The sequence below is a fragment of the Episyrphus balteatus genome, chromosome 1, assembly GCF_945859705.1.
Source record: "Episyrphus balteatus chromosome 1, idEpiBalt1.1, whole genome shotgun sequence".
Lineage (NCBI taxonomy): Eukaryota > Metazoa > Arthropoda > Insecta > Diptera > Syrphidae > Episyrphus > Episyrphus balteatus.
Window position 1 is genome coordinate 150402798 of NC_079134.1, and position 26701 is coordinate 150429498.

General features: G+C 30.3%; 2 protein-coding genes across 2 annotated transcripts; one reads left to right on the top strand and one right to left on the bottom strand.

The window, feature by feature from the left end:
- Window positions 1-1703: 1703 nt before the first annotated feature.
- LOC129911362 (uncharacterized) lies at window positions 1704-2694 on the bottom strand. Its single transcript, XM_055989136.1, has 4 exons — window positions 2677-2694; window positions 2535-2616; window positions 2014-2188; window positions 1704-1960 (listed from the first exon to the last, which is right to left on the bottom strand). Exons 1-4 carry the CDS (start codon window positions 2692-2694, stop codon window positions 1885-1887), a joined length of 351 nt encoding a protein of 116 aa, XP_055845111.1. The 3' UTR covers window positions 1704-1884.
- An 18868-nt stretch (window positions 2695-21562) lies between these two features.
- Window positions 21563-22064, top strand: LOC129911370 (uncharacterized). Its single transcript, XM_055989148.1, has 2 exons — window positions 21563-21574; window positions 21638-22064. The coding sequence occupies exons 1-2, from the start codon at window positions 21563-21565 to the stop codon at window positions 22031-22033; spliced, it is 408 nt and encodes a 135-aa protein (XP_055845123.1). The 3' UTR covers window positions 22034-22064.
- Window positions 22065-26701: the final 4637 nt, after the last annotated feature.

The window sequence follows — 26701 nt, forward strand, 5'->3', positions numbered from 1 at the left end:
ACATACTCCAAACGTAAAAAAAATTTGACCATTCTATAGTTATTTGAAAAAAAAAAAAAAATGGAGGAAAACATCAAAAATAAAAGTAAAATGTTTTTGCATAATTTTTTTTTTCAAAAGAAATAAGAATAATGTCATATAATTTTGAATACAATTTTATGAGCCGCTTACGATACACGTTGAAAACAAAATGCACGACTGGGTCGCACGTACTTGCTCTTGGAATTCAAAAATTTTTAAGACTTATTTATACAAATTTGGTAAATTTATATGAAAATAATAAAATTAAAAAAAAAATAAAATTCGTTTTTCAAATGAAAAAAAAAAAAAACAAGTATGCAGTTTAATTTGTTTTATAAAGATGCATTTTTAGAAAAAAAATTTCAAAATCGTTAGAGAAGTTTGTTAAAAAACTAATTTTTTATAAATAATTTTTTGAAAAAAAAAAAAAAAATGTTTTAAAATAAAGTTAGTATGCCATTTACTGGAAACCAGTACCCAACACCTAAAACCAAAATTTCAAAGAAATTCTCGTTTTAGAAAATCGATTTTTCAAAAAAAAAAATTTTTTTTAAATCGAAAAATTATCGAATCAAGTGCAATAGTACCTATGTTTTCTCAAAATATATGCTGTTATTTTAGCGGTATCCACTTCTTAAAAATCGCCTTGTTACCCATTTGAAGTTTTTGAAATTGAAAACTTAATTAAAATAAAACATTTAAAAAAATTGTTAGCAAAACTCTTTTCGGACAATATTTGGGCGAATAAAAATGTTACTGAAAATTTGTTTGAAAACTATTCGAAAAAAATAAAATTTAGTTACATACTTCTGTTATTTTTTTTCTGTATAAGCCTTAACACACCACCAACCCTCTTACGCATTTCATATGACCCTAGAATTGAGCAATTAAAAATTTCAAGGGAATACAAACACTTTAGGGTTTAGGGTGTGAAACTCACAGCAGTTTTTTTCGGAGATGACTTGGTTAAAAAAGGACTCTGAGTAAAAAGAAAATATATCGAAAGTCACAATAGCCAAAATTTATTTTGAAAATTTATTTTTTAAACGAAAAATACTTGTTTGATCTTTGAAAGGTAAGTAAAGGATTACATGAATAAAACTTATTTTGTACACCCAAATTTTTATGAAAAAAAAAACTATAAATCTATTCATCCAGCCTATTTAACTTTGCCTGCTAAAAGTAGAAATTTAATTACTTAGCTTTTAAAATATTTATACCAAAGTTCTATAAATCTATTTCTTCTTAAAAAATATGCTTCTAAATTTCTTAATTAAATATTTTATAAATTTAAAATAAAATAAAAAATTATCTTAAAAGTCTACAAACACAAAATATTTGAAATCACAGTTCTAAAACAAAAACAAACTAAAAAACTATTTTTATTAAACAAAAAAAGAAAAAAAAAAAAACAGTATGTGCCTGAAATTTAAAAACAAACAAAATAAAAACATGAGAAAAAGTAAAAAACAAAAGAAATAATGTATGTATGAAATAAACTTATTTTTATTATAACCATCACACTATTTTTGAAAATTTATTAAAAAATAAATAAAACCTGTGTACGTATAATAAAAATAACATTAAAGTATCCACTCAAGAATAGAAAGAGGTTTGTATTTTTTGAAATAACAAAAAAAAAAAACATAAAGAGTTTAACTCGAAATAAAACAATATTGTAATCAATTTTTAAAATAAAATTTATTTTATGATACTGCTACTAAAATAATAAAGTTAACGAAATACAAAATTTAATATAATGTTTGTTTTATTTGTTGTACTTATTCTTCTTGGTGTCACTGTACTCCAATTGTCTGCATACAAATTTTAGAATCCACACCAGCGAATATCAAACTTTTTTCGTTATTTTTCAACAAAATCATTTGTTGTATTGTAATAGAGTATTGTTGAACTTGGATCACATATTGCGAGTGTAATGCTGAAAAATGTAATGAAATAAATGGAAGACAATTAAATGGAGTTCAAAATCACCTTTTTCCTTCGGAATTAAATTTGCTTTGAAAATCCTCTATTTTATTCATATCGATATCAAAAGAGCTTGATACTGGTACAATGACATTTGCCCCAAAAGTTTCCCGCAGTCCACGAAAATATATTAAATCTAGTTCAGAATCATAAATTTGTTCCAGATTGGATATATTCTTATCTGAAAAAAGTCCTCTTTTATTAACGAAAAAAAGTACTAGAATAATCTTTAATTTAGCCCCGTTTCATTGGAGGTGGTAGTTTACTCCTGAGTAGATCTAGTAATACAATTAAAACATGATCTTCTACTCGAGGAGATAGGAATGTGTAGTTTTTGTACTAGATTTCTACTAACGAGTAAACTACCATCTCCAATGGAACAATGCTTTTAATATCGAAAAAAGTACTAGAATAAACATTATTTTGAAAACACGATACTTAGTAAGTAAGTAGGTAAGTCTAGAGTGACTCTTATAAACTTTCTTTTTTAAAAGTATTTATTTACAAAAATACTCCACAATATTCACCTTCTATCAAATCCACATAAACCATACTGGCAATAGCACCTTTTAAATCATCTTTACAACCCATAGTTTGAAAGCCTCTGATCTATGAAAAAGTATCATATAAAAGTTTGACATTTACTGTCGATAATGTAGGTTCACATACCAAATCGATGGAACTCATTTCTTTGCTCACAGCTGTTAGCTGTCAAACTTAAAGAAAACAAAAACAAATCAATAAATGAATTTATGTCCGCGATGTTAATTTTCAAAAAAATCAATTAAATAGAGAACTTACAAAAACTAACAAAATGCGGGTGTTGTTTATGCCACTATGCACTTTGTATAACTTTTTGAAAAATCGATGAATATTAACAAAAAAAATCGAGAAGAAAGGTTGGCGAACTATGCCACTGTTGGATATTGCACGTATTTCTGTATGAAAGGAAATAAACACAAATGACATTTCAATGTGGAATGTAAAAATTTGAACAGTGAGTCAAACAAGAAATTATGTTCCTATCATAAATACGATTTAATTTTAACGAATTTTAAAACGTTAAACCAAAAATATATAAAAATTTGGGAAAATTGTTTAATATCACTGGTTAAGGTTATGTTAATCACTAAAACTTTGAAATATTATAAATTTTATACCAAATTCCAGTATCTTTGAGCAAAAAATTATACATATTTTGAAAAAATATATAAATATTTACGGCCATATTATTCACTAGTTTAAAAAATACATCTGGATGCAAAATTATCAAATGTCAAAAATAAATCCATTTCCAAAATAGTTATCCCCATTTTAACTATGAAAATAGTTTAAAAAAAAAGGCCGATTGACTTTAAACTTGGTATGTAGCATTTTTTGGGGACTCTCCAGAGGGGTTTTTGGAATTAATTTTTTTGGACCAAAAATAACGGTACTTGTCATATACCGATTTTAGTAAAGTTGAAATTGCTCAAAAATGGCTCCAACGATTTTGTTTAAAAAATTCAAATGTAAGTTTAAAGACACCGTCTATCTTTTAATGAAAAATTTTTTTTTTGAAAATCATTACACTGGTTAACAAATGTTCTGTTGCCGGAACAAAAATATACTTTTCTGAAGGTTTTTGGTGTGCTGAACTCGAATCCGAAGTCAAAAAAATTCTAGCAGCTCCCGTTTTTGAGATATTACCGTTAGAAAATGCAAAAAAACGTTTTTTTGAGTTTTTCGGACCATATTCTATTGTATAAGGAAAATTGTTTAAGCATATTTAGTAACGGTTTCTATAAGAACTATTTCCCATCTTTCGATAACTGTTTAAATCTTTTCAATATCTTATGTATTGCCCGAGATATCTTAAACTGAAGTCAGTGGGTTTGGCTTCATATATCATAAAGAAGATAATGACATTATAAAATTTTTAAAAATATCAAACAACTGAGGATATCTCGGGAAGTAAAAAAGATATCGGAGAGATTTAAACAGATTTAAAAACGTGGTAAATAGTTCTTATAAAAACCGTTACTAAATATGCTCAAACAATTTTCCTTATATAAAAGAATACGGTCCGAAGTGCTGCACTTTCTAACGGTAATATCTCAAAAACGGGAGCTGCTAGAATTTTTTTGACTTCGGATTCAAGTTCAGCACACCGAAAACCTTCAGAAAAGTATATTTTTGTTCCGGCAACAAAAAAAAGTTTAATTTTGTAAACCAGTGTTATTAATGGTACCTGCCATAGAACCGTTTTTTTTTTCAAATCCGATTATCTCCGAAACTGCTTATTCGATTTCAACGAAACTTTTTGTGAAGTAGCATATATATAATTTAAATATAAGCCAAAAATAAAATATTGAAAAAAATAATTTTTGGATTTTAAAAAAAATTTGAAATTTTGTTTTTGAAAAATCAAATTTTCGAAAACGGGACATTGAATTTTTTTGAAATTTGGTGTGCAGATGTTGATTAGTGATTTCTACAAAATGGCATACCAATTTTATTTAAAAACTTTTTTTCCAAAAAAATATTTATAAAAAATTAATTTTTTTTAAAAAACGGCTCTAACGATTTTGAAAATTTTTTTTTCTAAAAATTCATGTTAATATATCAATCAAAACTGCATACTTGTTTTGGGGAGCAATTTGATTTCAGATTTTATATTATTTTTTTAATAAACGAATTTTTTTTTATTTTTTTTTTTTACTGTCCCCATGTAGTAGGTAGGTACCTACATTTTCCAAATTTCTATATAAAAAGTCTTAAAAATGTAAGCAACTTGAACTCTAAGAGCAAGTTCGTGCGACCCAGTCGTGCATTTTATTTCTCTGTGTGATAGTGAATATTATGGATTTGGATTTATTTTTGATTTTTCAATTTCTTTACATCCAGATGTATTTTTTTAAACTAGTGAATAATATGGCCGTTAGAATATAAAATATATGGCTTTTTGAGAGTGCTAATAGTAGGAGATCCCGCCATAGGACAATCTACAATCTCCTTTATACCCAGTTGAGAGTTATATTTTCTGAAAGGTAGTGTCTAAGGAAATAAATTGCACAAGGGTTGCCTACCGATATACTGTCAAGGCATAAGGTTGCCGAGCCTTAAAGTTTATTTTTGCGTATTTATGAATACGCGTCCCCGCTTATATTTCAAGCCTAAGAGTTCTAAAAGAAATAATATGTCATAGGAAATTTAATTTAAAAAATTTTAATTTTCAGGATTTTTAAAAATTTGAAGTTTGAGTAGGGTAAACAAGGGGAATTTAGAAAAAGGGCAAAAATCTATTTTCTAATCAAAACGTGATAGAAATAAAATTGAAATTGGAATCGATAGATATTATAAATATATGTAAGCCACACATACATATAAAAAATCTACAACTCGAGATATTAAAGTCTTTTTAAAGTCATGACACTCAAATTCGATATTTGAAAAATAGTTCACAAAAAATCAAAATGAATGATTTTTTAAATAATTTTCTGGTATCAATAATAATTCACCGAAACAGGGAATTGAATTGTAAGAATCTGTAATTCTTCTAAAATACACAGGAGCCAACAACTAAGTCAAACCAAAAAATAAATCTACCTAGTAATTGTAATGATAAATTAGAATTTAACTTTAAAGAATGTAATTTCAATCAACTTTTTAACTTACTTGATAGTATAAATTGGAATACCATATTTTTAAACTCAAACTTAGACGACATGACTATAAAATTTTATAATGTATTATTTGATTGTTTTATCGAAGCTATTCCTTTACGAAAAATAAGAGAAAAACAAACTAATCCGCCATGGTTCGATATGCATGTAAAAACTTTAAAAAACAAGAGAAACAAAGCCTGGGTAAAGTTTAGTAAGTCTAGATGAAGATTACAATAATGAAGATTACAATGTATATATGGAGCATAAAAATGAATTTGAAAACTACACTAATTTTATCTATTCAAAATTTATTGCAAAAACTCAAATTGAACTTAAATCTAGTCCAAGAAATTTCTGGAAATATGTTGATACTAAAAGAAAATTCGACGGTTATCCATTAAATATGAGCTATGAAAATGCAAACAGTCATATTCCAGAAGTTATATCTAAAATGTTTGCCAACTATTTTAAAAGTGCCTTCGCCGATACTTTGTCGTCTGATGCAACAGATAATTATTCTTCAACGGAAGAGTATTCCCATGTGGCGTTAATTAATTTTTCCTATAAGTCCTGGTCCAGATGGCTTACCTGCTTTTATGTTAAAAAAATGTTCATCTTATTTGTCTTACCCATTATATCTCTTGTTCAATGAATCCTTAAAGTGTTCAAAATTTCCTACTCTATGGAAATATGCTTACCTCAGACCGGTTCATAAAAAGGGCCCTAAGAATTTGGTCACTAATTATCGTCCCATAGTCAAACTGTCTGTTATTCCAAAACTTTTTGAATCCTTAGTATGTGACACTCTTTCCTTTATTTGTTCCTCTGTTTTATGTGAAAATCAACATGGATTTGTGAAGAAAAAATCGACGATAACAAACTTACTAGAGTTTACAACATTTTGCGTTGATGCTTTTGAGAAAAAGCCACAAGTTGATTGCATATTTACTGATTTCAGTAAGGCATTCGACAAACTAAGCCATGAAGTACTTTTGAAAAAGCTAACAAGAATTGGACTAAATGAGAACTTTCTTTCATAGACAGGTATTACTGCGTTATGTTTAAAAATGACTGTTCTGAGAACTTTAGAGTAAATTCTGGTGTACCTCAAGGAAGTCACCTAGGCCCATTGCTCTTTGTGTTATTTATAAATGACCTACCTTCTGTTTTCCAAAACTCAAAAAATTTATTTTATGCTGACGACGTGAAAATATTTCGAACAATAAATTCCCTATCCGATTGTAAGCTCCTGCAAGAAGACTTAAAAAGATTTTGGAAATGGTGTTGCACAAATCGCCTTATATTAAATATTGACAAGTGTAAATCAATGAGCTTTACACGAAAACAAAATTTAATTGCTTATAACTATGAGATAAATTCGTCGCAATTATGTAAATTATCAAATTTTTCTGACCTAGGAATCAATTTAGATCCGAAACTAACTTTTACTCTTCATTATAACCACATTATTAAAAGAGCCAATGTAACACTTGGCTTCATCAAAAGATTTTTCGCTGGAGTTCGAGGATCCATATGTTTTGAAGGTTCTATATTTCATTTGTTAGGCCAATTCTTGAATACGGATGTATAGTGTGGGCACCTTACTATATGATTCATATAAACAGAATTGAAAGTGTTCAGAGAAGGTTCATGAGATTTTCGTTGCGTTTTCTTTCATGGTCCGATAGAATTGTCCTACCTCCATACTTGGATAGACTTAAACTTTTTAATTTACCATTACTTTCAGTTCACAGAGAGTATTTGCAATTATGTTTTATAATTGGGATAATAAGAGGCTCAATATCTTCTTCAGTGTTGGATCGACTGAATTTTAATGTTGGGCGTGCTGGTTTAAGAAATAGGTTACCAATTTGTGTAGTTTTTAGTAGATCTAACTATGGCGTCAATAGCTCTATGAATCAACTAATTAATATTTTTAACAAAAACTTTCATATAATCGATTCTATTAATGATAATGTTAAATCCCATAAATTCAAAAATAGCTTCTTTAATCAATTTAATTAATTTAGCAGAATGTTGTTTTTTCTGTTGTTATTTATATTAGTACATTTAGTTTCAATGTTAATATATGTATATTTTATTTTGATTAATTGAAAATTATTACTCATGTATTGAGTTTAAGTTTAATGATTCCATTGTTAGTATTTAAACTTATTTGTAATGTTAGCATTTAACATATTAAATAAATAAAAGTTATTTTGTGTTTGCTCTCTAATAAAATAAACATTATTTCAAATACCTTTCGAGCTGATTTTTGGTGAATTATTTCTCAATCATCGAATTTCACGGTTTTGACTTTTAAACGTCCATATCTCAAGTAGCAGATTTTTTACATTTTTGGTTTGTGTGTGTGACTTATATAATTTAACAATATCTATTAATTCCAGTATCAATTATTTTTCTACCACTTTTTGTTAAGGAAATAGCTTTTTGACCTTTTTCTAAATTTACCTCAGTTTCCCCTTCTAAAATGTCAAATTTCTAAAAATCCTGAATATTCAAATTTTTAAATTTAATTTTCTCTGACATAATTTTTTTTGTTAGTACACCTCTAACACTTACCATAATTATAAGCAGGGTGGCGTTGTCGAAAAAACTCAAAAAAATGAACTTTAAAGCGTGGCAACCCTATGCCTTGACAGGATGTTGCCAGGCAACCCATGTGCAAACGGTTTCTTTAGACACTACCCTTAGGAAAAAATAGCTTTCAACTGGTATAACGACGTGGATAGGTCGTCCTATGACGGGATTTTATTCTTTAATACATATATTGAAATACGAAAATATTAAACACATTTTTATACAAATTTGGTAAATTATATGTATGTATTTGAAAATTAAAAAAAAACATAAAATTCGTTCTTTAAATTAAAAGCAGCTCTTAAAATGAAATTCAGCTCCAAAATAAAGATGCATTTTGATAAAAAAAATTCAAAATCATTAGAGCCGTTTTTTAAGTAAATAATTTTTTATAAATAATTTTTTTGAAAAAAAGTTTTAAAATAAAGTTGGTATGCTAGTTTGAAGCAATAATTATTTAACACCTAAAACTAAAATAAAAAAAAAAATCAATGTCCCGTTTTCGATTTTTCAAAAAAAAAAAAATTTCAAATTTTTTTTTAAACTCCAAAAATTATTTCTTTTTTAAATTTTGTTTTTCATATTTTATAAAAACAATATAAATAATCCAGTCAAATAAGGATTTAACCTCGGAATGAAAGTTAGTAGAAATTTTTTTTGCTCAATATCTTCCTTTTGCCATTCTATAACATATCTCAAAAGTCTAGAAAAATCTCATGTCCGCTTGTCGCGATTTCAAGGTCAAATCCCGAAATGGAGATTTTCAAAATTAACAAAAATAGGCTATGGTATTATATACACATATGATACATGATTTCAAGGTATTTTTTAATGCTGATTCCAAAAAATCTAAAATCAAGGCAATCTGAAAAAAGTTATACCTGTTTTTCATCTTTCAACCCATATTATTATAACAGTTGCTAACTTACTACCGAAAAACCCTTAAAAGTAATTGCAGCGGAATCATATTTTGCATGAGGGTTTTCATATCCATTATCATTAAGAATCAAAACAATGCAATGCAAAAAAACATTTATATCTATGACAAAATGGTATTTTTTGAGAAAAGTGGAAATTTTGGGATGTGCACTAAAAAACATCCTGGTACAATCTTGGAATTAGTGCTAATAGGCTAATTTTTTTGTTTCTTTCTTTGTTTGGATTCTAATAACTTATGTCAAAAATCTAAAAAAATCTCATGACCGCAAGTTCTTATTTTCCTGGTTAAACTAAGTTAGGTGCAGATTTAAAAAAAATAATAAGAAAATTTTAGATTCTTATATGTATACCAACATAACCCATATCATTTCAAGGTCTTTTTTAACGCTGATTCCAACAAAACCCACAAACAAATCAATATGACCATCCCTGAAAAGTAATGTACCTTATTCATTAGTGTGGTCCACGTTATAAGGCAAAAAAATAAACCATATAATTCATTAGTTCCCCACGCATTATTTTGCTTCAGACATCAATACCAACACATGCTGCAAATTTTAGCCCTCAAAAGCAAAAGGAAGAGGGCGCTAGTCAGCTTTGGAATATTAGACTTTGTTATCCTTACCTTACCCTTAATATCTGATTATATTGTATAAGGACTTGGCTTGAGGTTGGAATTTGGCTTAAACATGATAAGCACGCATTTTAACGACAACCATGTAAATGATTTTCATGTTTCTTTGGTTTTGAGTCACCAGCTCGTATTTCATTGATTAATTCTGTTTTGTTAACTTTAAGCAAAAAATACTTACAGACGAATTTAAATGAACAAAAATTATTATCTGTGAAAATATCACTTAACTATTGGTTTTTTATGAAAAACTTTACCACATCATAACTTAATCCACTTGGTAAATCAAAACAAGAGTTAATTACTAGGCATGAGGACCCAGCTATAACAGCATGTGAGCAAAAACTTTGAGCTTGTTGAGCGCCCACTTACACTTCACCTAAAAAGCTGAAATTTCACGTGTGTAATACAAAACACATATGCAACCAATTTTTGAGTGGGGAACAACGGAAATGTAAAAACCAAAAAATTGGACCACCCTATTATTCATGTTGATCTGACACAAATATCTGAAGAGTAGTTTTTCAATTTTTTCAAATCTGCACCTTATCTTCAAACCAAGAAAATTAGGACTTGCGGACATGAGATTTTTTTAGATTTTTGAGGGTAGTTAAAGAATATCCAAACAAAGATTAAAATGAAAAAATTAGCCTATTAGCACTTATTCCTAAGATGAACAAGAATCTTCTTTAGTGCATATCCTAAAATTTGCCCCTCCATCAAAAAATACCATTATTTTGTAGGTATATATATTTTTTGTAATGGATTGTTTTGATTTTTAATAATGATGGATTCTAAAATCTTCATGCAAAATTTGGTTCATCTACCATAACTTTTAAGGGTTTTTCGGCAGTAAGTTTGCAACTGTTATAATAATATGAGTTGACAGATGAAAAACAGGTAAAACAGAGACGTCAGATTGACTTGATTTTAATTTTTTTGGAATCAGCATTAAAAAATACCTTGAAATCATGTATCATATGTGTATATAATACCATAGCCTATTTTTGTTAATTTTGAAAATCTCCATTTCGGGATTTGACCTTGAAATCGCGACAAGCGGACATGAGATTTTTCTAGACTTTTGAGATATGTTATAGAATGGCAAAAGGAAGATATTGAGCAAAAAAAATTTCTACTAACATTCATTCCGAGATTTACCCCTTTTTTCTCCTTATTTTACTGTATTAAAAGCAAAATTTGTAAAATTTGCGTAAAGCAAAATTGTTCTAAATCCACTTTTTACCGAAATTGAGTTAATGGTGCAGTTTTACTAATTTGTGGGTGCTCTTTCCGAATTTGAAAACCGTTTTTGTCAACAAAATTTCATTCAGCAGATAATATAATTTAATGGGACATAGAACAATAAAAACAGGGAAGTAGCCCTTTGAAAATGAGCCCGAGTATTCTTGATTGTTCTAAGTTCCATAATATTTTGTTCTAAGTCCACTTTTTATTTAAGGAAAGTGCGTACTTGTATAGAATTTTTCTATGTCCAATTTTAGGTTTTTAGTTTTAAAAAATATTTAAAAATAGTATGCACCTACTAATGAGGTAAACTTGTATCGTTTATTCAAGAGAAAAGAATAAACTTTATAAAAACATAACTTAAATGGTGAAGGAGCAGAAAAATGTCGCTTTAAACCAATTTGAAACTTAAAAATCGTCCCCTATAAAATTGTGACTTAGAACAATTTTGCTGTACCTAAGGCGACGATATGAACTTTAAGGGGATTTCCAGTTTAAGGAACGGTAGATATCAGGTTTGGCTAACAGAAAATTTGGAGTTTATCTGGTTTAACCGACGATATACCTATGTATAAAAAATTTCTAACATTTCTCAAAAAGAAAATTGGTACCTATGCCATTTTGAAGAAATAATTAATTTACACTTAAAAAAAACTTTGAAATATTTCACCCTGTTGATTTTTCAACAAAAAAAAAAAAAATTGAAATATTTTTAAAAATTCCAATAATATTATTTTTGACAATTTTCTAAAATTGTAATGAAATGGATACCTAAACGATTTTTACAAAAATGTTTGCTCTTTTGTTAAAGATATTTTTATGGATTCTTTGCAATTGTTATCTCATGTTTATTGAAACGTTTATGCCAAATTTTAATATATGTAGTCTTAAGTACATAAAAAAAGATATTATTTATTTAATCCCCCGAATTTAAATGGTAGTTATTAATACTTTCTACCACTGAAATACAAAAAAAAAACTTCATTTCGACAGACATTACAAAATATACAAAGGAATGAATATAGAGTTTAATTGACAAAAGAAGACTTAAAAAAAAAATTATGGGTCACCATATAGATTGACTTCAACTATTCCAATATGTTTTCTAACAGTCTAGTGATTTTTAAAAGGACTATATTTAACACACTTTGAAGAGTATCTTTCCAGTGCGAATAATGATAAAAAAAAAATATCTGCAACCCACATAAAAAAACTGACTGCCTCATTTAATAGTCTTTTAATGAAAAAAAAAATTGTCACTCACTAATTCTACTATAACACTTCTCTTTCGTCTCTAAAATAAACCTCTTCTTTTTTATATAATTTTTATTTAATTAAGAAAAAAAAAAACATTATTTGCTAATTTAGTCTCTCTCTCCTTTTAATGCAAATCCTTTTGAAATCCCCTGGTGAATGTTTAATTAACATTTTTTTCGCAAAGTCCTCTTTATCAAAAACCGTTTGGTCTACTAACCTAATTTCAGCGAGGATAAAACACTTTTATATTATTCTTTCAGATCGTTTGGTATTAGTTTTATTTTTTTCTAAGAAAAAAGGAAAAAAAAAAAATCGTCCTTTTTCCCACATCGTCACATCAAGAGAGAGCTCTTAGGTAAATTCATCCACAAATAATCCCATTAACCTTCCACATGAGTACCTACCTTACCTTACCATCATCGTAATCTACAAATGGATGTGATGTGGTTTTATTTCTCGTTCAACACACTTTTCTACTATATAGGAACTCTCTCTGCAAGTCCCCTGAAGATACAAACACTCTCCAAGGATATATAGAAAAGTCAGGTGATACTGAGAAATGGAGGCAGGCATGAAAAAAAAAAAACCTTAACAAAAGCAATTCGTTTCCATAAAGACCACGATACGATATACGATTCCATGCAATACCGAATCATATAAAACGTTCTTCCCGTTTAACAACAAAAAACCGACGACTTTTTATGTACCTAGTTCGAGTGCCCATCAGAGTGGGTAACAGAGATGACATAGTCCCAGATTTTTCATTGCGGTTACAAGGCAACTCTCTAAGTCGATTTGAAACTGAAATGAAACTGACAGATTCCGTTAAAGCATATGTCTACCACATGCAGGTCAAGAGTGACATCTTTAATGGGAACGTCACGGATGATTGAATAACAAACATCAAAAGCAAATGTGATCTGCAGCTTCCACGAAGGAATTACAAAAAGCACTTAAGGATTTATGATGTCCTTGTGAGCGGTGTGGTGATGGTGTACACGGTCCCATAATATCCTTGTCGTCGCTATAACATTGACATAGCGCGCGCGGCAAGAAGGACCTCTAAAGTCATGTGGCTCCCTCTGGGTGTTGGTGGAAAAAATAAAAAAAAATAAATAAATAAAATACCGCAAATTAAACCTAAAAAAGGACTCGACCAGGACCACACCACACACAGATGACTATACGATGATGATGATGATGGTTGTATATGTTTGTTGTATGATTCCATTTGGACCAGAGAGATCATATGGAATAGGAAAAAGGACCTGCCATCAGGACAGGGCAGGGACACAGGACACACCACATCTAATGAGTTTCGTCTATAAAGTAGGGCACCAACCAACGACACAAGAAACAAACACGACACAGGACCAAAGTCGTAATTGAAAATAAAATTACTTTTTTCTCTCAATCGATTTGGGTGGAAGGGCGGAGAGGAAAAAGGACACTCACATAAAAAACGCCCTCCAGGATGAATCAAGGAGAATATTTTTTGCCCCATAAGTCAGTCAGAGATTGTTTGTTTGTGTTATTTTTTTTTTCTGTCCAAGTCAAGTTGTCGTGGTCCTTTCTTCTAACATTCAGAAACAGAGAGAAAAAGAAGGAGGCTCATTATGGTGGTGGGTAACATGGAATGAGGTTATACCACACGATTTTATCTTCCTCCCTGCCGACCGTCCGTCCACCACGCAATCATCATCATCAGATAAGCATATTCAAATTGCAATTAAATTTCGATTCCAAACAAAAGCGTCGGGCATGGACAACCTCGCCGATGGCATCAGGAGACGAGAGAGAGAGAGATGGCAAAATGGAGATGGAGGAGAGAACTGGCATATCTAATGAGCTCACGTGCTTTGAGAGATGTATTTTTTTTTTGTTTTCTTTTTTTTTTACTTTTGCGTTACATTGCTTTTGGAGTTTATACCTATGTGTAGAAACGGGGGGATGGAGGATACAAGTATGTCCTTGGGGAATGTAATGATTTTGTAATGGAGATGAAATGGAGATGCTGCGCTTAAGTTTGTTAGAATTGACTTGGATATTGTTTGCGAAGTAGGTTGATGGATTCGTAATTTTGGAACAAAGCGTCCGTCCGTTCGTACGATTAATGGATTGCACGATTAAGAGGGAAAAAGGGAAAAAAGAAACTGAATAAAATGTAGGACTTTTTTATGTGACCTGATTTTTTAAGCGGTTTTTATTGAAATATTTGCGATTATGTAGTTATTCTAACCAAAAAAATCATTAAAGACTGTTTTTTTTTGTTATGTTTATAGTTTTATCATTGAAAAATTACACTGGTTTACAAGGGTTTTGTGTCCGAAACAAACATATACTTTTCTGAAGGTTTTCGGTGTGCTGAACTCAACTCAAATCCGAAGTCAGAAACAACTTATCAGCTCCCGTTTTTGAGATATTACCGTTTAAAAATGCAATGAGTTCTTCGCACCTTATTCTTTTTTATAACAAAAATTGCTTGAGCATATCTAGTAACGGTTTCCATGAGAACTGTTTTCCTTCTTTCGATACCTGTTTAAATCTTTTCAATATCTTTTTTATTGCCCGAGATATCTTAAAATGAAGTAAGTGGGTTTGGCTTCCTATACCATAAAGGAGATAATAGGCGTTTTTTTTTTGGCACAGCTATCCGTATCTGCAGTGAGAGCTTCCATGTATTACAAATACAACACCCAGCTGCGGATAAAACTAAAACTTAAATCTGGCGGCGGATAAGATATTAACATTTTTTCGAGTATCGATCGGAGAAAATTTCGGATAATCGGATAAATCAAGAGTCTCGAAGAAGCTATGTTCGCAGAGTGCAATGTGCAATCCACTAAGTGCGTTCTTTTATATTAGTTTGTTTTGAATTAATATTGGAACTCACACATAAAATTATTTCAACATTTCATTTATATATTTACCGTTGATTGAAACTTAACCTACTCTACTCTTTAATTGCTTTTTAGTGAAATAAAATCAAGGAACGAGTCAAACATAGTTTCTGTACGGTGCCATTTATATTTGAAAAAAAAAAAATAAAATACAAAATTGTTTTTGACATCAAGAAATAAGTTGTCTGCATCATTGCTTTTAATTTTGGGGTGCAAAAACGGTCACAAATGTTCACTTTTTTCGAATTTGTGAATCTGACAGCTAAAAGAGGTGGTAAAGTGAGGGAAAAGTTTAAAAAATCTCAGATTTCCTGATCTATTTGAGACTTGAGATTCAAAAATATGGATTCGAGATTCAAAAATCTGAACATCGATTTTTATCAAGATTCACACATAGGTACAAGCACTTCAAACACACTTCTCTGTTTAACATTTGCTGAACATTTCTTATAGTTTTATTTTAAAAAGTTAAGTTCATATGAACACATTTCGCAAACAATTACAAAACTAGATTTCATCTACTATTTACCAGGAAAACTCTGGGAGTTTTACACAAAAATCTCAAAAGCAATAATTAGAAAACGACATAAGTTAAATATTTTTTAAGTTTTTCTGACCACAAAATTAAAAACAATAATGCAGAAAGCTTATTTCTTGATGTCAAAAACAATTTTTGTAGTTTTTTTTTATCAAATATAAATGGCGCTAGAAAAAACAAAAATTTGTGTACCTAAATTTCCCACTTTTCACATACGAATTTCAAATTCGATCTTTCGACTCTGCATATAAACGGGCCACCTATAAAAACTTCAATTTCATGAACGACGACTGTCCCCAAATCTACGAACATATCCCAATATGTCAAAAACTCATCCGAAAGCTAAAACAAAATAAAAAATCAAACTTTGAACAAATGCAGATGGATGTACAAATTGAAAATCAGGAAAAACCATTTTTAGAAATTTAATTTATTTTGTTTTATTTCTAACGTTTCAAAAAATAAATTAATTATGCGTAAAAATAATCTTAAACTAAATTTGTTTTTTTTTGTTGTTTTATTATCTGACAGCTATACAGCTGCGGATGGGCAACTGCGGGTACGTTTTTTTGGGAAATCGAATTTGGCTGCAGATAGCGATGCCAAAAAACACTCCTAATGACGTTATTAAATTTATAAAAATACCAAACAACTGAGGATATCTTGGGCAGTAAAAAAGATATCGGAAAGATTTAAACAGATTTAAAAAGGTGGAAAATAGTTCTTTTTTTTTTAAACGTTACTAAATATGCGCAAACAATTTTAATTATATAAAAGAATAAGGTCCGAAGTACTGCATTTTCTAACGGTAATATTTCAAAAACGGGAGCTGATTAGTTTTTTTTTTTTACTTTGGAATCGAGTTCAGCATATCGAAAACCTTCAGAAAAGTATATTTTTGTTTCGGCAACAAAAAAAGTTTAATTTTGTTAAGCAGTGTTATATGTTTATTAGGCTGGGTCACAAATGTATGGAGAAATTTTTTTTGCTGATTTTTTTAAGGGCACAGTGATGAAAAGGTGCCAAACTGTAAATAGAACAATAATATAAAGTTTGGTTATAATCAGAATTATCTTCTGCCTCCGGTTGCCCAGCCAAGTTCTTTATGAACTTTGGTCATACACAACAACTCAGGCTGTTTTCGAAACATTCTAACTTTTGTTTCAATAATGTCAAACATCTCAAACTCGTTTTATTTGCTAACATAGTCCAAATCAAGCTCCTCAAAAACTTTCAGCTACGTAGGATTAGGAGTTTCTTAGAAAAAGGCTTTCCAAAATCGCAAAAAGAGTAGCTGATTTACTCACTAACATACTAACTAACAAATGATAAAAATTATGGCAAACTTCTAGTTTTCATAGAAACTTGTTATAGTCATAGATCTTGAAGTACATACAAAGAAAAAATCGAAAAATTGAGATTTTACATTCAGGGGGCGTGGTAACCGCCCATTTTGGTTGAATTAATATCAATCATTAAAAAGTATACTTCTGAATACCCTAAAATCTTGAAACTTGGTAGAATTGTAGTTAATGCAAAGGAAACATATTTAAACTTCAGATTTTCTGCCTTGGAGGCGTGGTATCCCCTTAAAAATAATAAAAGAAATATATAATGTTTCCTAAATCAATTAAGAAGTCTTAGAAAAATGTGTTTTGGTGTTTTTTTAATTTCTCAAAAACGACAAAAAATTTTTGCATCCGGTTTTCTGTTTTTGCTTGAAAACAAATAAGAGTATTGAATTTTGAAAACTTAAATAGTACTTAATTACATAAAATTTTGAAAAAAAATTAGTTCGCAAATTAAATTTTTTTTTTCAAAATTTTGATTTTGAAAATTAATTTTTCAAAAACTGTTTTATAAAACAGCTTTATTTGAAAGCAAAATAAAAAAGAGATTTTGGGCTCAACAAAAAGGTATAACATGTTGTTGTAGGTATAACGGTTGATTTTTAATAATATTTTTTTCCTAATTAAATCATTTTTTTAGAAAATTGTCCCTTTTGGCTAAACGGGGGCGAATATTAACTCCCTCTAAAACGATTTTTTTTCTTGTCCCGACCCAACCTACACGCTAAAGCTTTTTGGCACATCCTTTTGAATTAGCTTGTATAAGAAATGAGATAATAATAAATTAAGCAAAGCGTATGTGGTTTTTAGGCAAAAATCAGCCTTTTCAAAAATGAAACCACAATCCGGAGGCACTTAGGCTTAAAATAATGAAATGAAATTTTACTTATAAGCTAAACGAACCATTTAGCACCTTTTAATCGCTGAGCCTTTTTGAAAATCCAAAAAATTGTATTTTCACCCATCCTAATGTTTATATAAAATAAAATAATGTTCATCTTCTTGTCGTCAGTGTAAATAAATAAACAAAAAAACAAAATCGTTGGTGACATGGCGACAAGGCTTCCTATTTCCAAGTCTACTTATAATTTTTCGATATGTATCGATTATCACACAAAAATGTTTGTTCTTAAAGTTGCCCTTTTAGGCGACAACTTATATGGACTTTTATATCCCTTGAAAATTGATCACAAAATAATACCCTTTAATGTAAAGGATATTTTTGGTAAACCCCAAATAATCCCTCACAACCACAAATAATTGGTTATGAAAATTCCCATAATCTTTACCAAAGTATTATCAGGGACTAGTTTTAGAATGATGAATTTTATGATGGAATTTATATTAAATTTCAATTTTGGGGTAATCCCATCACCAACTTGATAACCCGAACCCAAAAATCGTTAAAATCCAGAAAATAACTAATTTCGTCTGCCAAAAATTGGAGTAATACAATTATTTAGCCATAAAAAGCCTGCATAACTCCAAGAGCATACACAAAACGGAAGCAATAATCATCCATTAAAATTTCGAAGAGAGAGAGAGAGAGAAAACATGAAAGTAAACAACTTCTATACCTACCTACCTTCCACTATCCAGTACACTTAGATTATTTATATATATGTACACAAAGTACACCCAAAAAAAAACCAAATCAAATACATTGGAAAAACTTTGCCATAAATAACAGAGAAAACCCATTTATTTGGAACTGGATATAGGACTATGACTATGGGAAGAGAGAAAAGGGATATAATATACATATATCAGAAGAGCATTAAGAGCCTTTAATTAGAAATCCAAGCGCACCAAAAGTAAATACCATTTGTCAAAGCTTCAGTTTCAGTTGGCTGGCAGTTTTGTGCGCGCATAGTGCGGCTGTAGCGGCTATTGCCTAGCAAAAAGCACTCTGCTAAGCAGCAACTCGCTACTTCAAAAAATACCATCATCATCATTGTCAGAATTGGTATAGCAGTAGCAGAAGTAGCGTAAAGGGGCTGAAACGTGAAATTTATATATTCACAAATGGCAAAGCCAACACTCTAACTAAATGCGAATATGAAACTCTGTAGCTAATTACAAATTAATTAACCATTTGCCTCCTTTAACCCGACTATAGAGTCCTTCTCATCCTGATACTATCACACAGAGCTTATAGAATGCTTTCAACGTCCACCTTCCTAACTCCCACTCGACATGACGACAAACGAGGAACGATAACACCAGAAAACGATAGAAACTAAAAACGAGAGAACCCTGAACCAAAAACGACACACAGAGAAGAGCATACTAAATCCTTATAATAATGCAAAAAGTTGGAGGGTTTTAGTTTCGGAAACAGCACATTTTTACGACTTTATGGCTGGCTGAAGGCCGGCCGGAATGTTATCCATGGCCTTTGTATCACAGCACCAAATCCCGATATAATCAAATGGATTTTAGTGAGCAAATTACCCCTTTGGAGGGAAGGGGTGAGGGGGGGCTGGTTATTAACACTGGATATGCCTACTTCAAGTTCTTTCTTCCTCTGAAAACTACCAAAAAAGGCTAATTGAAATTCTCGCACATAAATTTTTGGAAGCACTCCAAAATGACACTGGCACGCAGTCAAAGCGCATTCCCCAATGTCTCCATATAGGTTCCATAGGCATCGGCTTCGACATAGGAATCCAATAACACTGGTCTGCAAGGAAATCCTCCTTTTAATAAAACTGTACTTTTTTAAAGGATTTTTGTATGCTGATTCCGAATCCGAAGTCAGAATTGGTTTAGCACGTCACGTTTTATAGATGGGAAACCGACGAAGTTACGAATACCAGAGTTACGGGCGACAGAGTTACGAGCGCCAAAGTTACGCGAAACCGAAGTTACGAAAAACTAGAGTTACGAATTCTAAAGTTATGTTAAGCTATGACATGTGATTTTTGGGTTGGCAACAATTGCGAGGAACGATATGGAATTATGCAAATACAAACAAAAGATTAACATTTTTCTCATTGGTCAGAACTAAATGAGTTAAGCGAAAATGGGTGTTATTTAATCTTGTAAAATTTTGATTCGATAGGTATGAATGTTAATCTCTTGTTTGTATTTCTATAATTCCATATCGTTCCTCGCAATTGTTGCCAACCCAAAAATCACATGTCATAGCTTAACATAACTTTAGAATTCGTAACTCTAGTTTTTCGTAACTTCGGTTTCGCGTAACTTTGACGGCCGTAACTCTGTCGTGCGTAACTCTGTTATTCGTAACTCCGTTACCATTTCCTTACCATAAAGAAACTGATCATTAAAAATTCATATTTCTTTCTCCCAAGAACAAAAGTATGCCGAATTCCAAAAATTTCAATCAGCTCCTGTTTTTGAGATATAGTAGTTTTTTTTTTGAGATTTTTTAACAAAAAAAAACTTGATTTTGTGGTTCTTTAACGCGTATATCTTAAAATCCTGACGTGCTAGATTCTTTTGGACTTTGGATTCGAACTCAGCACATCAAAAACCACAAGAAAAGTATATACTTTTGTTCCTAGGAGAGATAAATTTTAAGATTTAGAAGGCAGTGTATCGAATGGTTTATTACAGATAAGATATTTCTAAATAGAAAAAATATTATATAAAATTACAAAACACGTATAAATTGTTTCAATGTATTTTATTATAGTTTTCTTTACATATTATGAGAAATAAGTCCTCCAAATTTGAGCTCAATACGAATAATAGTTTTATTTTTGTACAAGGTCAACCGAATCTAAAAGGGTTATTTTCTACAATCTACTCATTTTTTTAAAAAATCATTTAAAAAAATTGGTACGTGCTAGAATTTTTCTGAAACCAGATTTAGATTCAGGAAAGTCAAATCTTTCATAATTTCAAAAAATTATTTGAAGGAGAAAAAAAAACGATAAATTTTGCAGACCAGTGTAATTTGGCTACGAAGTGAATGTGGTTATATGCTGGGATACCTCAAACCAATGCCAGCCAATGCCATTTATGTGGTGGAAGGTCGTGTCCCTGTCTACACTCTCTTTGCATGATGCACAATCTAAGAGCACAGCTTTAGTGCACCTTTGTTATTGTTCTTGGACTTGAACTTCATCGTCGTCGTCATCAGTCGGTTGGTTGGCCGAAAGGAAGAACTGGTCCATGAGCAACATTCACTTCCCAATCCAGTTCCAATTAGTTATTGCTCTAAATTGGCATTACAGAGGAGCAGGTTGCGGTTGTCTCTCGACGCGTCGTAAAAGAAGTTATCAATAAAGGGCAATCGATTGGGAGTGAACAATCTCAGGGTCATCACGTTCGTTTTTCTTTTGAAGCTTCCGTATGAAGGGAATAATGATGATTTAGTATAAAAGTTGGTTGATTTTAGTGGAATGGTATCAGTTACAGTTTGCGTATTTTCAAGTACAGACCTCCTTAACTAAACCAAAAACCTTTAAATCAAAATGTTCAAGTTGGTAAGTAGGCTTTAAAAACCTTATTTTATAGCCCATTTTTAACATATAACACTTCTTCGTCAGGTGGTACTTTCTGTTGTCCTTGCCTGTGTTGCTGCAAAGCCCACTGCTATTGCCTATGGATCAGCTCCATTGGTCTATTCAGCATCAGCTTTAATTCATGAGCCAGCACATCTCATCACTCATGAGCGGTCATTGGAAAAGGTTGGTGATGTTGTTGAGAGTGTGCCAACAGCTGTTTCACATCAAAGTTCAACAATTGTTCATGACAGAGCTAATGTTGTGACACCATTGGTTGCTCCAGCTATTAAGACCAGTATTACTCCAGCTATTCGATCATATGCTGCTCCAGTTATTGCTCATCAGCCACTTCTTCAATACGCTTTGCCATACAGTTATGATTATGTAAAGTCTCCACTTTACAAATCATATGTTCCATCGGTACCATTGGTTTACTAAAAAAAAAGACAACAAAATATGCAAAAGTTTAACTGACAATGATTTTAATTTTTATGGAAAATAAAATATAATTTTGGAAAAAAAAATGATTTTTTAAATAATTTTTTTGTGCTTGTTTGATGAGGATTAATTATAAATTGAAGGATTTTTTTTAATTTGTCTTGAATTATTTTAATATTTTGGAAAAACGAAAATTCAATTTTTGAAAAAATTTGCCGAAAAAATGCATTTCTTCCAAATATATCTTTCAATGGATTAAGGTAGAAAAATTTCAAATCGATTTTGAAAGATTTTTGAAAAAAAATTAAGGTTATTTAGTCACAAAAGATTTTTGAATAAAATCCCATTGTCGAAAAAAATTCATTTTTGAAAATTTCCTACAAATTCAAAGAATGGGACATTAAAAGCCCTTTTAATGAATTTAGGTACAAAAATATATATTTTGGAAAAATATTTGAAAAAACCAAGGTAATACCCATAGCTTTTTATTGCCTTTAGTCCAAACAAAAAATTGGCGTTTCGTCCCGGTGGAGCTCACTTGGACTCATCAGTTGATTATCGTGATATCGTGATACACGCAATTATTGTTTATATTCAGCTCAACTAACATAGATTTTTTTAACAGCTTTCTGAGAAAAAATTAATTTTTAAAAATGTCCTGTATTAAGGTATAAAAATTTCAAATCAATTTTTTAAAGTAGTTTTTTGAAAAAAATCCAAGGTTAACCCCTTGCCGAAAAAAATGAATTTTTGCGAATTTCCTATAAATCCAAAAAATGAGACGTCAAAAGAAAGGGTTATTTAAGCTCTATTAATGGATGTAGACACAAAAATTTCAAATTTATTTTTCAAAGATTTTCGAAAAATATCCAAGGTTAACCCCTTGCCGAAAAAAATGAATTTTTGCGAATTTCCTCCAAATCCAAAAAATGATACGTCAAAAGAAAGATTTATTTAAGCTCTATTAATGGATGTAGACACAAAAATTTCAAATTTATTTTTCAAAGATTTTCGAAAAAAATCCAAGGTTAACCCCTTGCCAAAAAAAATGAATTTTTGCGAATTTCCTCCAAATCCAAAAAATAAGACGTCAAAAGAAATTGTTATTTAAGCTCTATAAATGGATGTAGACACAAAAATTTCAAATTTATTTTTCAAAGAAAAAAATTATTTTTTGCAAATTTCCTCCAAATCCAAAAAATGAGACGTCAAAAGAAATTGTTATTAAAGCTCTATTAATGGATGTAGACACAAAAATTTCAAATTTATTTTTCAAAGATTTTCGAAAAAAATCCAAGGTTAACCCCTTGCCGAAAAAAATGAATTTTTGCGAATTTCCTCCAAATCCAAAAAATGATACGTCAAAAGAAAGGGTTATTTAAGCTCTATTAATGGATGTAGACACAAAAATTTCAAATTTATTTTTCAAAGATTTTCGAAAAAAATCCAAGGTTAACCCCTTGCCGAAAAAAATGAATTTTTGCGAATTTCCTCCAAATCCAAAAAATGAGACGTCAAAAGAAATTTTTATTTAAGCTCTATTAATGGATTAAGTCACAAAAATTTCAAATTTATTTTTCAAAAAATTTCGAAAAAAATTCAAGGTTAACCCCTTGCCGAAAAAAATGCATTTTTAAAAATTTCCTCCAAATCCAAAAAATGAGACGTCAAAAGAAAGGGTTATTTAAGCTCTATTAATGGATGTAAACACAAAAATTTCAAATTTATTTTTGAAAAATTTTCGAAAAAATTCCAAGGTTAACCCCTTACCGAAAAAATGCATTTTTACAAATTTTCTCCAAAGCCATAGAGTTAGACATCAAAAGAAAGGGTTATTTAAGCTCTATTAATGAATTTAGTCACAAAAAGTTCAAATTTATTTTCGAAAGAATTTTGAAAAAAATCCAGGGTTAACCCCTTGCCGAAAAAAAATTAATTTATGCAAATTTCCTCGAAATCCAAAAAATGAGACGTCAAAAGAAAGGGTTATTTCAGCTCTATTAATGGATGTAGACACAAAAATTTCAAATTTATTTTTCAAAGATTTTCGAAAAAAATCCAAGGTTAATATTTGCTGAAAAAAAAATGAATTTTTGCAAATAAAACTCAAAAGTCAAAAACAAAAAATCACCATCATCATCCACAAAAGTGTAATCAGCTTTCCACTTATAATCCATTTTGTTTACTTTTTTTTTGATCTCAAATTAAAATATCAGGTGATTGTAATTAACATTAATCGAGGTCAAGCCGATAATAAGTTACAAAATAGCAAACATACAAAAAAAAAAGGATTAAATTTACAGACACAAAAAAATGGGAGCAGAAAATCTGTCAACAGATAACAAAAAAAAAATCACACAGAAACCTTTTGATTTCATACCCATTCATACTCTCGTTCGGTAGGTAATCCCTTTGTCAGTTTAGCGGCCGTAATTACTCATCCATTATCCTATATCTCCTCTCTCTCTCTCTCTCACTCTCTCTTTGCAATAAGAATCTGCACCAACACAAAAATCGTAATAATCCTGATAAATTCACCGCCATCACGAATTTTGTCCGGATGTTCTTTAAAAAAAAGAAAAAAAAAATTAAGACAAATTTTTTTAAGGATTACCTATGAGCCGCATAGAATTGTCCTTTTTGAATGAAATCCTTCCAGTCTGTCAGGATTTTTTATAATTACCTTATTTTACAGAAAATCGAATCGTTTAATTTTTCTATGGGTCCAAAATGTCTCCCTAAAATTGGTACCAAACAATGTCGCAAGTAAAAAAATTACTCGAAAAAAACCCCACTGATTACAAAAAGAGAACGAAAAAAGGACACGACCGAGGGAAGACGAACGAAAATGGAAAATGGTTTTGTAATCAGCGATGAAGAACGCTCCTCCATTCATCCTGAATCGATTCGATTGTCATTTAATAAAACTTTGATCCTTTGCTCTCTTTGCCAGTTTTGTGGTGTCCTTTCTGCATGAAAATTCATCAAACGAGATGAAGGAAGGAAGTAAAAATATACAAACAACAATATCAACACTCCCACAACAACCAACACCAATCTGTACACATACAATATCTCACAGCTTGATGATGAAAGATATACAACAAAAGGATCGAAGGTCCTTGATATTGATGATAAATAAAAACAATATGGCAATGGCTCAATGTTGAGTGGTAGATAGAGAAGGAGAGAGAGAAAAACAAGGTGGGAAGTTAAAGTTTATTGATAATTAATGACAAGGGGCAAACTCAACAAATGCGTATCATTTGGATGAGTTGGAATATTTGCTTTCGATTTTTCATTTTCGTTACTAAGAAGAAGAGTGGCGCGGTCCCTGTCATTGTTGGGTGGATATCCTGAGCCTGGGAACAGCTTCCCCGAGGTGTAATTAACTTTTTTTTTTACTTCCTGGGGGGGGGGGGGGGGAATGAGGAGGTGCTCATGAGTATCTATGGTGATGTCGATTTGATAGCTAAGGAATTTGTTTGTCATTTTGGGATGAAAAAGGAGGGGAGGAGATGTCCTTTTTCGCGTGGTGCTAGCTTTGTTGTTGTTTTTTTTTATTTCTTTTTTTTTTTGGGTTGGGTAGATTTAAGTAATCGGTGGCGCGTCAGAAGAAAATTGCGAGATTTAATTGAATTTTTTTTTTATTTGTTTCTTGGGTTTATCCTACTAATGGATTTAAGACACTTTTTTGGGTTCTCTTTGCTCCTATAAAGTGCTTCAAAGTTTATAAATATACAATTTTTTCTACCATCGACCGAGGGTGGCGCTGTGTTTTTCTTTTAATTTGTTTTTTTTTTTTTTTTAAATTTTTTTTTATTAAATTGGCATTTGAGTGACCGTGCTGTGACATTGGGGTGGGTCAGATATAAATCATTAATTTATCTTATCCATGGTTGCGGCCGTCAGGGACAAAAAAGTTTCTGTGACTGATGCCAGAGCACTGGGATTAGGTTTCAAATATAGGTTTTGGAGTTTTAAATTTATCAAGATGTATTAAATAGTCTTTAAGTTTTTCTTTTTTTTTAGCTTTAAAAATGATGCAAGAAGGATGCAAAAGAATTTTAAATCAAATGATATTATATAGCAGACGAAAATTCGATACCCCAGAAAGATCGATGGATTTTATATACAGATTGGGTAAAAAAAAGTAAAGATTTAAAAAAAACTGTACAAGATTTACTATTTGCAGGATTTGAATTTTTTTTTAAAAATTTATTAAAAATGGATTTGAAATTTTTCTATGAATTTGGAGAACATTTTAAAAATGCATTTTTTCAACAAGGATTTTTCAACCTTGGATTTTTTTCAAAAATTTTTCAAAAATTGATTTGAAATTTTTTCTACCTCAATCCATTAATAGAGTTTAAATAGTCCTTTCTTTTGATGTCTCACTCGGTGTATTTAAAGTAAATTTTAAAAAATGAATTTTTATCGGCAAGGGTTAACCTTGGATTTTTTTTCAAAAATCTTTCAAAAATAGATTTGAATTTTTTGTACTTAAATCCATTAAAAGATCTTAAAGAGCACTTGTTTTTGATATCTCACTCGATGGATTTGGTGGAATTTTTTAAAAATTGATTTTTTTGGGAAAGGAGTTAACCTTGGATTTTTTTCAAAAATCTTTCAAAAATAGATAATCCAGTTAAATAAGGGTTTAACCTC

Excerpts from the sequence above, each read along its gene's own strand:
- LOC129911362 (XM_055989136.1), bottom strand. Across the intron at positions 2,189-2,534 it reads TTATGTGGATTTGATAGAAG|ATAAGAATATATCCAATCTG; the intron begins GTGAATATTGTG and ends GACTTTTTTCAG. Across the intron at positions 1,961-2,013 it reads TTTAATTCCGAAGGAAAAAG|CATTACACTCGCAATATGTG; the intron begins GTGATTTTGAAC and ends TACATTTTTCAG.